Source organism: Lacerta agilis, chromosome 16 (assembly GCF_009819535.1).
Source record: "Lacerta agilis isolate rLacAgi1 chromosome 16, rLacAgi1.pri, whole genome shotgun sequence".
Classification (NCBI taxonomy): domain Eukaryota; kingdom Metazoa; phylum Chordata; class Lepidosauria; order Squamata; family Lacertidae; genus Lacerta; species Lacerta agilis.
This window is the reverse complement of record NC_046327.1, coordinates 20,309,316-20,324,588: the sequence shown is the minus strand read 5'-3', so window position 1 is coordinate 20,324,588 and position 15,273 is coordinate 20,309,316. Positions and strand designations below refer to the sequence as shown.

The window sequence follows — 15,273 nt, the reverse complement described above, 5'->3', positions numbered from 1 at the left end:
CTCAGGCCCTCAGGGCACCTCAATGATACAGTCAAACCTCTTCTTATGGTTCGCCTCCGCTCACGTCCATTTCAGCCAACGTTTGCAGCAAACCCGCAAGTAACCAGCGGGTTTGCCGCCATTCGCACATGTGCAGAAGTGGGCAATTGCATCGCCCGCGCCTGCACACAACGGTGCCTCTCCCAGCGACCCGTTTCAACTTCCAGACGGGCCTCTGGAATGGATTGTGGTTGTGAGTAGAGGTTCCACTGTACTGTGAAAAACATGAATCATAACACAAGCAGCATGGGAAGGTGGATTGGACACTATCAGATAGCAATGGCGGAGCGTTTCTTGCTGGTGCCCAGGGTGGTATGTGTGCTTTACCATGGGGGCTGTGCACACTGCTAGAGTGACCCCGCCTACTAGAGCCAAGAGAGGCCATGCAGTGGGGAGCCTGGCTGTCCAACTCCTTTGAAGGGCACACACAAAAGTGGCTCGGGGCTGGCAGGGCACATGCCTTTTGTGTCCTCCTGAAGGCTATGTACACACTAGCAGCTTGAAACACAGAGAGGTTGGTTCCCCTTGCTGCGATCCGAGTCACATTCTTATGTTGCTGTATACACCAGAAAAGTGGGTGGGGATGACTTCACCTGATGCTCATTACCCAATTGTTTTTCTTACGCATGCAAACACCGCCACCCCCCAGCTCCTATTCACCGGAGCTGTCGTCAAGAGTATGTGCAGTGACTGTCTGAAATGTACACATCTCAGCTTAACTGTAGCTTCTGTTTTCAAACCGGACGGAAGCTGGTTTGAGGGGGAGCACATCAAACAGAAATATTTCTCAAGAAACTACAAGATACCTATGGATTGTAACTAATGCCATGTGCCCATGGCTTCAAACATCAGTGGTGGGAGCGCACTGGAGCCAGAGTAAACGGGAATGTGGCGTTGTTGCTGGCATTCGTCGGTCACCAGAGACAATGGAGTGCACTTTTGGGGGTGACATCAAACTGCCACAATAGCAGCACCCTGGGGTGCAAATTTGGGCAGCGTGTATGGCAGTCCTGGGCAGTCAGACAAGACCCCTGACTCAGCCTTGCTGATGTGGTCCAAAGGAAAGCAGAGTGATACGGTTGGCATCTGCTTAGCTGCAGGAATTGCCGGAAGGAGGCATACAAAGCGCTGCCCAACCATCTTAGGGACTCCACTCTGGTTTTGTGTAGGTTTACTCCTCATAGTTTTATTTCTCCTAGGTATGCAACCTTTCCAAGCTCCATCTGCCCCATACCCTTTACAGCACATGCTAACACTGCCTTCCTCTCCACTGGACCCACTATTGAATCCACTGGAGCCTGCAGGGGAAATCCCTAACTCACTCAGGGGTTGAGACCCATCGGCTACCCTCATCTGATTAGCTGTACAGTCAAAGCCGTTCCCAGGGTGTGGCTGCTGTCCCACGCCAACAGCTTCTAGGAGCCACAGGTGAGAGCTGAGTGCAGGGTGGGGGACCAAATGTACGCAGCCAAAAATCCAGCTAGATTTGAATAGGATTTGATTTAATCAGGATTAGTCTATGTTACAATAAACGCCCAACCTCTGGATTGGGGGAGCCTGTTTCAGAGTGTACAATCGAAGTAAGACACTCACTTTTCTTTATTCAAAATATTTCTGAAATATACACTGAAGGATGGGAAGAACCACCAGAAAGTGTTAGTTCCTCAAACATCCGATCCGCAGCGTTACGCAATATTGTGAGCCAGCCAAACTTTAGTCTGATTTCCAAAGGTCTCAGTCAGCAGGAAGCCACGAGAGAGAGAGAGAGAGAGAGAGAGGAAGAAAATGATGTATGTCATAACTGGGATGTTGGCACAGAGGAGGAAGAAAAAGAGGTAGACTTTGGTCGGTCAGGACTTTGGCTTACCAAGAGAGGGAGGGAGAAGAAATATTTCCCCTCTCTCATAGCGGAGAGCTAAAGGCAGGATCACACAGAATATCGACAAAACAAGGAATGGAAATCAAACCGTCTGCTGTCTTCTAACGAACTGAAACGGAAAGCTTTCTCATCTCTACAGAGTCTTTCTAATAGGTAACATTTGCTTCTCATCTGCTTTTCTTTTTAAAGAAGAGCGTGAGTATATTTTCTATCAAATACAACACACACACACACACACACACAACCATGGTTTGGTCATTTTAAGGGAAAATAGGGTCAACTGAAGAAGGGTTAGATGAATTTAGAAAAAATGAAAAGGAGATCTATCTCATAGCTTCCAACATTTCTCAGATGAAAATAAGGGCATTATCTCTCAGCTGAACCTACCTCACAGGATTGTTGTAAAAAAAAAAATGTGTGAGGGAGGGGATTATGTACAACTACAGATAAACGGAATGAAATAAAATCTGCAAGCTGCCTTGAGTCCCTGTCAAGGAAAAAGGTGGGGTATAATAATAATAATAATAATAATAATAATAATAATAATAATAATAGAAACTGAGAATGATCAGAAACATACATGAGAGTAAATCCTATTGAACTCAGTGGGACTTTGTTCTGAGTAAAAATACTTAGGATTGCTGAACAGTCTTTATCCAGTTACATGGGATAAACTCAGTTGAATACAGTGGGACTTACTTCTGAGTAGACAGTGTTAAGGCTCCATTTACAATAAAGGAATACACACTTCACATATTTCCTAAGAAATGGCTGGCTTCTGGTGCATTGCAATTAAAGAAGTTAAAATGGATTTGTGACATTTTCCTTCAAAATTACAGGAAGGGCTTTGAATGCCAGTTTAACAATTTCCTTCATTTAGTGCAGGTATTTTATTTTCAGTATAAACAGGACTTTGTTTTTGCACCAACACACATACCACTTTTAATTGTTCTCTCAGACATGGAGGGGACGAAAATGGAACACCGGGACATCCCAAGATCAAATCAGAATCGGGACAGCTTCTGTAATTCTGGGACTGTCCCAGGAAAACCGGGACACTTGGAGGGTATACTATCCAACAAATACAGTTATTTGTTTTGATTATAGGTCATAGAAAATAATGAACATTGTAAGAGGGGGGAAATAGCCTTACCTGTTGTAGTAGATTGAATATTATATTAAACAGAGGATACTTAATTCTACTTGTGGGATATATTGAGCTTTAAAGAAATGTAATCTAAATCCTGAAATACTGTCCATCGGGAGAAGGGGTTAATTTATATTTACACTTTAATCAATATTACTTTTGTAATACATCTGAAAGTGCTGGTCTGTTGAGGATCCTTTGATCCTATCCAGCTATAGTTGTTAATGCTTAAGGTAATTGTGTGACTAAAAAACCCATTGGCTTCAATGGGGCTTGTTTTATGCACAACTTATTTTTCATTGGATTTGATGCAACATGGGGCAATAAGCTTGCTATTACATGTGACATAAACCATGATCTTTGGGTGCTAATGAAACACTACCGAACTCTTTCAGATTAGCCAACATGGGTTGGGCACATATTGCTCCTGGAATAATCCTCTTGTTGGTCAAGCTTACAGGGACATCCCTATTCCTTGTTTTCAGTAAGTATTGGTCAGTGTTTAGTTTCAAGGCTGCCTTTCTACTTTCATATTTATTTTCACTTGTCATATCCATCATTTTTATTGTATTCTGTATGTGTTTATGTCAATGACAATGTCCCCTTAGTGCTGTGAAAAAGTTGAATAGGAGATTATTGTGGGAACGTTTATATAACATAGTTGCAGAGCCAAACGTTCCTTATTTAAACCTGCAGAGCGGCAAACGGCTTGCTGACTCATTTGAGTCTTTCGTCCTTTCTTGATTGTCAATCCCTATATCCCTCTCAAAATAAAGATGCACATGAATATGATAAATAAGCAAAGCAAAGTAATTTACTGACAGATTCATTCATGTACATATTTAGGTTACAAAACAAAAGATATAAACTATATTAGTGAGTCTCTTAACACATCTTTAAGCAGCAGCAGCCTATCTGACCAACAGACCAAAACTAACTGACACAAAGTGGCAGTTGGTCCTCCCTTAAAATGTTGGACTTGACTGACATCATCCCACAATTACTAGGAAAGGAATAAAAATTAAAACTGCCAGTATTATAATGCCTTTTAGCAAATCTGTGGTGAGCCCACACCCGCAATAGCCTACTGTGTACAGTTCTGATCCTGACACCTCAAAAAGGGTCAAGGAGCATGATCAATAGGCTAGAACAAGCCCCCCCATGAGAAAATGTTAAAACATTATGGACTTTTTACCTTGGAAAAAGGTAAAAGTGGGGGAGGCATCACAAAGGAAGTAGACAGGGAGAGGTTTCCCCCCCCCCTCTCATAATATTGAAGCACAGGGTGATCTAAGGGAGCTGAATGGTGGGAAATTCGGAACAGACAAAAAGGAAGTCTTTCTTCACACGGTGCCTAGATAAAACTATGGAAATTGTTTTTTTTTACAAGATGCTATTATGGCCGCAAATCTGGACGGCCTTAAAAGAGATTTAGTCAGCTTCATGTAAGATAAGGCTAACAATGACTAAAAGCTATATGGCGGTTGCTAGGGAACACAAGCGAGGAGTGTGCTATTGCACTCACATCATGCTTGGGGCCTCCAAAACTCATCTGGTTAGTCACTATGAGAACAGGATGCTGGGCCAGATAGGCCTTTGTCCTGATCTGGCAAGCTGAGTGCTTCAAAGTGCCTTTGTACACATCCCTCAGTCATGCCTCAGAGCCATCAAATAGACCATTTTTATCCCAATAGTGCAGATAAGGGGCTGACAGAAACAGAGGCTCGCTTAAGGCCACTAAGGGTCTTATCATCTGCTCTTAGTGCTTATGATGGACTAGCTCTCCTAGCCGACAAGGAAATATGATTGCATGCATACTGAATTTTAGCAGCCATGTTAAGGGATGCTCATCAGACAGACGCCATTCCAAATGTTCTTGTTTTCAGTTCCACAGATCTTCCCTAGGGGAAACTTCAGCTTCATTCCTGAGGAGAATCATACAGGTAACACTACAATAGTTCTCTGGGGAATCTCTGAGCTTGTTAAATAATGAAGGGTGGGTGTATGGGTTTTGCAAACATTCTTGCTGAAAAATGCAATTTTTTCCATCGTTTCCCCAACACTCATCGATCAATGATGATATAGTCCTGATTTGTCCTGATAGATGATATAGTCCTGATAGAATTTTCTATTTTGTCCTGATTTGCTGTCACTCTTATTTGACTTTATTTTGCAGTGAATCAGTAATGTGGTCACATATCCAACCCTGATTGACTACATAATGTTGTGATGTCACACACTATGCGCACCCTAATTGGCAAGGCTCAGCCATGGTACTACACCAGGAAGCATTGTCCTCTTTTGAATTTGGTGACATCATAAAGTAGCCAAACTTGATTTGCTACCAAATCTGAGACATCATTCTGTTCATGATGCAAGTCCCTCTGGAATTAGTCCCACTCAGGACCTTAAAAGTAGTGCTGATCCCTGATGCAAGGGGGGCATTAGGATTAGGTGTTGACTGAAAGCTCTCTCTCTCTCTTTGTGTTTTTAGACCTTTTTTTGTTGTTGTTCAGTTGTTCAGTCGTGTCCGACTCTTCGTGACCCCATGGACCAGAGCACGCCAGGCACGCCTATCCTTCACTGCCTCTCGCAGTTTGGCCAAACTCATGTTAGTAGCTTCAAGAACACTGTCCAACCATCTCATCCTCTGTCGTCCCCTTCTCCTTGTGCCCTCCATCTTTCCCAACATCAGGGTCTTTTCTAGGGATTCTTCTCTTCTCATGAGGTGGCCAAAGTACTGGAGCCTCAACTTCAGGATCTGTCCTTCTAGTGAGTACTCAGGGCTGATTTCTTTGAGAATGGATAGGTTTGATCTTCTTGCAGTCCACGGGACTCTCAAGAGTCTCCTCCAGCACCATAATTCAAAAGCATCAATTCTACGGCGATCAGCCTTCTTTATGGTCCAGCTCTCACTTCCGTACATTACTACTGGGAAAACCATAGCTTTAACTATACGGACTTTTGTCGGCAAGGTGATGTCTTTGCTCTTTAAGATGCTGTCTAGGTTTGTCATTGCTTTTCTCCCAAGAAGCAGACGTCTTCTGATTTCATGACTGCTGTCACCATCTGCAGTGATCATGGAACCCAAGAAAGTGAAATCTCTCACTGCCTCCATTTCTTCCCCTTCTATTTGCCAGGAGGTGATGGAACCAGTGGCCATGATCTTAGTTTTTTTGATGTTGAGCTTCAGACCATATTTTGCGCTCTCTTCTTTCACCCTCATTAAAAGGTTCTTCAATTCTTCCTCACTTTCTGCCATCAAGGTAGTATCATCAGCATATCTGAGGTTGTTGATATTTTTTCCGGCAATCTTAATTCCAGTTGGGGATTCATCCAGTCCAGCCTTTCGCATGATGTATTCTGCATATAAGTTAAATAAGCAGGGAGACAATATACAGCCTTGTCGTACTCCTTTCCCAATTTTGAACCAATCAGTTGTTCCATATCCAGTTCTAACTGTAGCTTCTTGTCCCACATAGAGATTTCTCAGGAGGCAAATGAGGTGATCCGGCACTCCCATTTCTTTAAGAACTTGCCATAGTTTGCTGTGGTTGACACAGTCAAATGCTTTTGCATAATCAATGAAGCAGAAGTAGATGTTTTTCTGGAACTCTCTGGCTTTCTCCATAATCCAGCGCATGTTTGCAATTTGGTCTCTGGTTCCTCTGCCCCTTCGAAATCCAGCTTGCACTTCTGGGAGTTCTCGGTCCACATACTGCTTAAGCCTGCCTTGTAGAATTTTAAGCATAACCTTGCTAGCGTGTGAAATGAGTGCAATTGTGCGGTAGTTGGAGCATTCTTTGGCACTGCCCTTTTTTGGGATTGGGATGTAGACTGATCTTCTCCAATCCTCTGGCCACTGCTGAGTTTTCCAAACTTGCTGGCATATTGAGTGCAGCACCTTAACAGCATCCTCTTTTAAAATTTTAAATAGTTCAGCTGGAATATCATCACTTCCACTGGCCTTGTTGTTAGCAAGGCTTTCTAAGGCCCATTTGACTTCACTCTCCAGGATGTCTGGCTCAAGGTCAGCAACCACATTTCCTGGAGTGTATGAGACCTCCATATCTTTCTGGTATAATTCCTCTGTGTATTCTTGCCACCTCTTCTTGATGTCTTCTGCTTCTGTTAGGTCCTTTCCACTTTTGTCCTTAATTGTGGTAATCTTTGTACGAAATGTTCCTTTCATATCTCCAATTTTCTTGAATAAATCTCTGGTTTTTCCCATTCTGTTATTTTCCTCTATTTCTTTGCATTGCTCGTTTAGAAAGGCCCTCTTGTCTCTCCTTGCTATTGTTTGGAAATCTGCATTCAATTTCCTGTATCTTTCACGATCTCCTTCGCATTTTGCTTGTCTTCTCTCCCCCGCTATTTGTAAGGCCTCATTGGTCAGCCACTTTGCTTTCTTGCATTTCTTTTTCATTGGGATAGTTTTCGTTGCTGTCTCCTGTATAATGTTACGAGCCTCCATCCACAGTTCTTCAGGTACTCTATCCACCAAATCTAAATCCTTGAACCTGTTCTTCACTTCAACTGTGTATTCATAAGGAATTTGATTTAGATTGAATCTTACTGGCCCAGTGGTTTTTCCTACTTTCTTCAGTTTAAGCTGGAATTTTGCTATAAGAAGCTGATGATCTGAGCCACAGTCAGCTCCAGGTCTTGTTTTTGCTGAGTGTATAGAGCTTCTCCATCTTTGGCTGCAGAGAATATAATCAATCTGATTTCGATGTTGCCCATCTGGTGATGTCCATGTGTAGAGTCGTCTCTTGTGTTGTTGGAAAAGAGTGTTTGTGATGACCAGCTTGTTCTCTTGACAGAACTCTATTAGCCTTTGCCCTGCTTCATTTTGATCTCCAAGGCCAAACTTGCCAGTTGTTCCTTTTATCTCTTGACTTCCTACTTTAGCATTCCAATCCCCTATAATGAGAAGAACATCCTTCTTTGGTGTCATTTCTATAAGGTGTTGTAAGTCTTCATAGAATTGATCAATTTCGGTTTCTTCAGCACTGGTAGTTGGTGCATAAACTTGGATTACTGTGATGTTAAAAGGACTGCCTTGGATTCGTATCGAGATCATTCTATCATTTTTGAAGTTGCATCCCAGTACAGCTTTCGCCACTCTTTTGTTGACTATGAGGGCCACTCCATTTCTTTTACGGGATTCCTGCCCACGACTCAAATTTTTGGTTTGGTTTTTGGCAGAATTTAGGGCACAACTTTATTGATTACAGCAAGTGAGTGGTTGCATAGGCTCTGGTTTGACTAGCTCTCTGCACCGTTGCAGGTAGCGCTGACCCAGGGTACCAGCATAGGTCAGCCTAGAGTAAACACCTGGAACAGCGGAAAGCTGAGGTCTGGCTAGTGCACCACCCAGATGTCCCCCTGGACTCAGGCACGGGCACAACCCCTCTCAGGGTTGACCAAACCATTGAGTCCTGGATTCCTTTAACGGAATACCCTTCGCATAGGGATGGCGAGAGCGTTCTCCCATCCCTATCACTTGAACTAGAGCCTATCCGCAACCTTACAAGTTGTGGCGAAACCCAAATGGTAACAGCCAATCAGCCAAATGGGGAAAATTCCTGCCGTGCCTCTGTCCCAATGACACACGATGGCATAGCAAGGTCAAGCACAAGCCCTAAATATAGGGAGAGGTGGGCGGGTGTTCCAATGCACTGGCCCAAAGAGGAAACTCAGGGACACGTGCATAGGCTTATGTAGGTCCCTCGATCCATTTAGCTAGCATCCCATTGGTCATATTACACCCAGCATCGAGGGACCTACCAATAGGGTGTTGTGGCTATCCAAACGTTCTCACCCACAACACAAGGGTTTGGTTGCCAGGTCGCATCGCAACACGTGCCCTCTTTGAGGGAAGACCTGATTTGCAGGGATCTTTGCAGCTCTAGCTTGAAGTCATGATGCGTTTAGGCTCTACAGTATTGAAATCAATTTTTTTAAAAAATAGTTTGAAAAGTTAATCATGATATAAGTCGGATCAACTTCACGGGGAACTAATTACAATTATGTGCCTTTTATATTTGACTTCACTTAGTAATGCTTTCTTTTGAAATGTTTAAGATTTTTTTTTGTTAACTTTGCTCTGCTAAACATGCATTCTGCAGTTGACCTCCTCTGTAGTGTTTTGTTTTTCTTAAAAAAACTGTTTAGGATAATTTTTTCATTTCCTGTTAATTATGTTTGAATGAATGTTAATTGTATTTTTAATTGTATTTAAATATATACTTTATATTTGATTTTCTTCAGTAAGGTATTATTTGGAAATTTTTTATTTGCTGTTTTAATGTAGGTTGTAAACTGCTTTGAGATTCCCTCCCCTTAAAAATATAAAGCAGTATAGAAATGAAATGAAAAAATGAATAATTAACTCAGTCCAGATTGAACCCAAAGTGTTTTTGGAAATACCTACCAAAATTGCCCCCAAATCTAAATGGAAGAATACTACAGTTGTGCACCTTTTCAAAGTTGATTAATAGAGGCCAAAAATGTATTCGTTTTCAGAACCGCTGACTACTACGAACCTGCCTGAAGTAAGAGTTACAATTGCAACCACAGGTATCATCTCATTTGATTATTTGGAAACAGAAACCAGTAGTATTAATTATATTGTGCTGTAAAAAAAAGAGAGTTGTTATGGATGTATTTTCTAGTCAGGAGAATCCATGGGAGACTTTTAATGCTTTTCATAATAAATTGTTTATTTTTAAATGTACAGATTGAGGAGATGGAAAACAGGCAGGCAGGCAGGAAGGCAGGCAGGCAGGCAGGCAGGCACACACACACACACACACACACACACACACACACACACAGTCACAATAATAATCTTGAAGCTGCATCATTCTGGCACCCAGAATGTTCTGGCAAGTCCCTGTAGGCGGTTCTTTTGTGGCACCAGTAACATATGAAAATCCACATCTCTGGGAATAGTAGTAACTGTACAACCTGTTATGTACTGAACTGATTGGCCTACAGGAGCAGCCAATCAGGCTCCTGGATGAAGTGAATCCGCAACCTGATTGGCCTACAGGAGCAGCCCGTAATTAGCCAATCAGGCGGGGCCCATTGTGTATATATAGCAGACATTTTGGGGGGAAAGTTTCAGTCACTGTTCACTGTTCAACAAGCTGCAATAAAGAGCATGAAACCACTACAGGACTCCGAGTATATTTCACAAGCTTCAGAAGACATCTGAAGGCAGCCCTGCATAGTGAAGTTTTAAAAAAATGTTTTATTATGTTTTTGTATATGCTGGAAGCCACAATGGTTTAAAGTCGGTCGATACTGCTTTAATTGTATGATGTGGATGTGGTTTAATTATGAACATGCAGAGGTTGCGAGTGGGTCCAGGGAACACAGTTGTAATAGGGACAACAACAACAACAACAACAATTTATTATTTAAACCCCGCCAATCTGACTGGGTTTCCCCAGCCACTCTGGGCAGCTTCCAACAAAAGATTAAAAGTACATTAAAATATCAGTCATTAAGAACTTCCCTAAACAGGGCTGCCTTTGGATGGGACTCCTTGCCAATTCATGTTCACTGAACATACTGGGGGGGCAGAAAGTAAAGGAACACAGTTCTTTGACAGTTAGATAAATATGTAACTAAACCAATACTCCTAAACGACAATGCCTTTTTCCAATTTAACCTTCAGTATATCCAGCTGGAGGCCTAAGAACCTTGTAGACCTTGTCTCCATCCACTCACTGAAGGAAGAGAGACATACACAAAATTGCCCCTCCTGCCCCTCACTAGAGGCATGCATGCAGTCTCAGCAAGATCAAGAATGCCAGACTGGGGTCTAGGAAAGCAGCAAGCAGACACCTGAGATGGCATTTGAATGGGGGCAAAATCCGCTCTGGTGGTGACAGTTTGTGAGTCATCATTCCTTTCTAGAGTTGGACGCTTCAGGTTACAGACTCCACTAACCCAGAAATAGTACCTCGGGTTAAGAACTTTGCTTCAGGATGGGAACAGAAATTGTGCAGCGGCAACGGGAGGCCCCATTAGCTAAAGTAGTACCTCAGGATAAGAACAGTTTCAGGTTAAGAACGGACCTCGAGAACGAATTAAGTTCTTAACCTGAGGTACCACTGTATTAATATTGAGTTCTTTATGTGTTCATCTCCTTTTCTCATGCTGCAGTCCTGATTCCTCAGAAGCCTCCTACATGGGAAAGAAACGGAGGGAGTGAATATTGGTTTACTGAAGCCAAGGAGGTTTGGTTCCACTGCCGATATGATTGCATGCAATGGAGCTCGGACCTGGTGATCATCAATGATAGAAAAGAACTGGTAAGATTGAGCCCACTTTGATGAGGGGAAAAAAATGTGCCACTGGAGTTAAATTTCTTTAACCAGGGATAAGGAGAGTTGAGAACATCTTGCACAGAATTCACACCATACCTGTAAAGCACATCCAAGTCACATTTAAAATACATTAATTTCCCTGAAGAATCATGGGAATTGTAGTTTGTCAAGTGTCCTGGGAACAACCTTTAAGACAATCTTCAACAGTGTGGTGGCCTCCAGATGTTTTCTGCTGGCTGGAGGTGTAGCCAAAAGCATCTGGAAGCTACTAGATTGACGAAAAGTGTGGTATCGTTTTCATGTGGTCTGAATGCATCATTGTCATTGAAGGCACAAATAGATTCTTCTGCCCTAGTGGGAGCTGGCAAATAGCATCCTTTTCATCTGGCCGTCCTTGCCAGTTGTGATTTCCTCTGCCCTGATTTTCCCCATTCATTCATTCATTCATTCATTCATTCTTTTCTTGCCAGGAGTTTATTCAGAAGAAAACTACAATGGGTGCTTATTTCATTGGACTGACATATGCAGTGGCTCAAAACAAATGGCTATGGACCGACGGCACAGAACTCAGGAATAACCTGTATGTGTGATATTCTCTTTCACCCTTCTTATGGTGGGTGGGTTACATCCTCCATGGGGTATCATCTTCACTCACTGGCTCTGTTTCTGGAAATTTCTCTGTTGTATATAGTGCCGGAATACCTTCAGATAAAATGATGCTCAGGATGACCTGATGCCAAAACGGTATCCTGCATATTGAGCTGTTGTCAAGAAGTGGTAATTTCAGCAAATGCAACTTTTATCGTGCCTGCATGGCAAGCTGCATCTGCCAGAATGCCCTCTTCTGCATTACTCTCGAAGATATATTCTTCAACATCTCACAGATGAAAACAAGGACACTGCCGTAACATCTCTAGGCTCAGTTCACATGTAATGCTAAGTCCCAACAGGGCTTCCTCCCAAGGTGAGGGGAAGTGACCTAGGCAGGACAGCTTACTCTTTGGAATTAACCCCTTCATTCATGTTGGTTATATGAAGCTGGCTATCCCACATGGTCCTGCCTTGAAAAAGACAAACCATGTGACAGAGTCTGGATCACATACTAAACCAAATGATGGGTTAGCCCCCAGCAGTGCAGCAAAGCGACCATGAACTCTGCTCCGGAGGCCCACATGCTTGTGCAATTGTGCTAAGTCATACTTTGGTTTAACATTACATGTAAATCGGGTCCTAGTGTCACATCAAGAATCTCTGCCAGAATCCCTGCCCTGTTATTAATCATGGCTGAATTCCGCTAGCCATATGCCGGATTCATTCCCTCTTCCAATCAGCAGTTCAAATCCCCGTGAAGGGGTGAGCTCCTGTTGCTCTGTCCCAGGTCCTGCCAACCTAGCATTTTGAAAGCACACCAGTGTGAGTAGATAAATAGGTACCACTGCGGCGGGAAGGTAAACGCCGTTTCAGTGCACTCTGGCTTCCATCACGGTGTCCCATTGCGCCAGAAGCAGTTTAGTTATGACCCTCATGACCCAGAAAGCTGTCTGTGGACAAACACCAACTCCCTCGGCCTGAAAGTGAGATGAGCGCCACACCCCATAGACACCTTTGACTGGACTTAACCACCCTAGAGTCATTTACCTATTTTACCCTATGACACATCCTGTACTGCACAGATTTAAAAACTGTGTGTTTCTTTCTTTGCTTAGTGATCTTCTAGAAGAACACAAGTGTTTTCTAATATGTTGTCCTTGTCTGCATAGTTTATTAAATTATGGTTTGTTTGTTTGTTTGTTTGTTTGTCTGAACGTTTTCTGGTGGCTTCACTAATTTGCTGCCATCAAAGCATCATCTGAAGCCATGGTTTCGTTGATGGCTTATTCAATTTCGTTTAACTATGAGGAGGCTATTGATTAGTCAGGTTGGGAGTGAAGGTGGGACCTGAGTCTGAAAAAGCTGAGGACAACATCTCCAGGGAGTTTTAGACGTTCCTAGGGAGTTTTTAAGCTAAGGGAGTTAACAAGTTGGCCAATAAGGCACCTCTTGTCCATTTACTTGTGCCATCTGGTTCCCCGAAGAACTAGCCTGAGAAGCAACATGAGCATGGAGAAGCAACACTTGGAATTAGCCATTTTGGGTGGGCAAGATCTGGGGCTTTGATCCACACAACCCCTTCCTCTGCTTCTCCATCAAAGTTAGCCTTCTTAGGAAAGGAGTTGTTGATCAGGGCCTTAGCCAACGACCAGCCATTATACTTAGTTGTAGCAAACACGGTCAACTTCACGGTTCTGCTGCACTCTGTTTTTACAGCTTTGCTATGAGACCAAAAGCGGAGGCAGATGAATGTGCAACTATTGCAGCAGGAGAACTGAAACCAGTGTCATGCCACCAAGAACACCTCTGTATCTGTGAGAAGAATCTTGAGTAGTTCATCTGAAACAGCACCATGCAGTGATGTAACAAGGAAGAAGACAGAACCATGGACTTTTATTCTTGGACATTCTCAGCTCTATCTGGGAGAGCCTTCTCCATGCAGAGAAGATGCTATAACCCTTCCCTCAGGTTGGGCTTCAAAGCAATGAATGGGAAAGCATTATGATTTCCTAATAACTAAAACTTCTTTAAACCTGTCTCCAAGTCCACACACTGATGGGTGCTTTTCTATTTTACAATTTTGAACTGATAATATCAGAAATGTGTAAGCAGAACCAGAATGGTTATTTTGAATCTTAGAGGCTTTGGCCTAGTGTTGTGTGCTCTGCAATTCCTTTGAGCCATGAAAAATCCAAGAGTCCAGCATAGGCCTAGCTTTTCTTTCTTTTGGAATGAGGCAACTGGTGGTTTACTAAGCCTTTTGTGTGAAATATGGTTTATTTAAACATAGATACATAGATACAGGTTGGGCATAGATAGCAGGTTCACAGTTTCTGAGGAACGTTGGAGGGCATGTTACAGGTAGGTAGCCATGTTGGTCTGCCATAATCAAAATAAAATAAAATATTCCTTCCAGTAGCACCTTAGAGACCAACTAAGTTTGTTCTTGGTATGAGCATTCATGTGCATGCACACTTCTTCAGATATGACATCTGTTTTCTAGTGGTGGGAGACACAAGCACCATTAAAATCTTGCGTGAAGCAGGTCAGCTCCCTGTGTCTCTCTTCAATGTGTCTGAAACCCAACAACTTGATGACATCACCAGTGGTGTGCAGTGAAATTTTTCATAGGGGAACAGTTAGGGCCAGAGGCAAGGGAAATTGTGCCTTCCTCCCTAAGTTGGTCAGAAGCTTCTCGGGCTTTGGGAAGACAGCACCAGGGGGACGTTTAGGGGACTAGCCTCTGGAAGAGGGAAGAATGACAAGCACTCTTGCAGGAAAAGATTTCCAAAGATGCCTGGGTTTCAGTTCCTTAAATGAAAACATAATGGCATCCCACCCACACCCCTAATTGCAGCTAGATAATGCAGGAAAAAACACTGTGGGCACAGGAAAGCAACACGCAATGTTTAAAGATTATTATTGTATTAAAAAGGGGAAATTTGTTTATTTGTTGTTGTTTAGTCATCTTAGTCGTGTTCGACTCTCCGTGACCCCATGAACCAGAGCATGCCTTGGAAACTATAACTTTCTTCTCAAAGCTTCTCCTTATGTCCATGGAGTTTTATTGGCAAAATACTGGAGTGGTTTGCCAGTTCCTTCTCCAGGTGGATCACATTTAGTCTAAACTCTCAGCTATGACCTGTCTGTCATGGGTGGCCCTGCACGGCATAGCTCATAGCTTCTTGAAGTTATTCAAGACTTCGCCACGACAAATCTGTTTATTTAGAGTATATGTGTGTGTATGTATGTATGTGTGTGTGTGTATATATATA

The 15,273-nt window shown here is 42.8% G+C and overlaps 1 protein-coding gene across 1 annotated transcript; it reads left to right on the top strand.

The window, feature by feature from the left end:
• The first annotated feature begins 1,729 nt into the window (after positions 1 to 1,729).
• Positions 1,730 to 14,362, top strand: LOC117061256 (C-type lectin domain family 5 member A-like). Its single transcript, XM_033173973.1, has 7 exons — positions 1,730 to 2,071; positions 3,461 to 3,549; positions 4,952 to 5,008; positions 9,594 to 9,647; positions 11,244 to 11,392; positions 11,878 to 11,987; positions 13,715 to 14,362. Exons 2-7 carry the CDS (start codon positions 3,471 to 3,473, stop codon positions 13,830 to 13,832), a joined length of 567 nt encoding a protein of 188 aa, XP_033029864.1. The 5' UTR covers positions 1,730 to 2,071; positions 3,461 to 3,470; the 3' UTR covers positions 13,833 to 14,362.
• Positions 14,363 to 15,273: the final 911 nt, after the last annotated feature.

Coding starts and splice junctions, on each gene's coding strand:
- LOC117061256 (XM_033173973.1), top strand. CDS start 3,471: ATGGGTTGGGCACATATTGCTCCTGGAATAATCCTCTTGTTGGTCAAG. Junction 9,648..11,243: donor AGTTACAATTGCAACCACAG/GTATCATCTCAT, acceptor CTCATGCTGCAG/TCCTGATTCCTCAGAAGCCT. Junction 11,393..11,877: donor TCAATGATAGAAAAGAACTG/GTAAGATTGAGC, acceptor TTTTCTTGCCAG/GAGTTTATTCAGAAGAAAAC.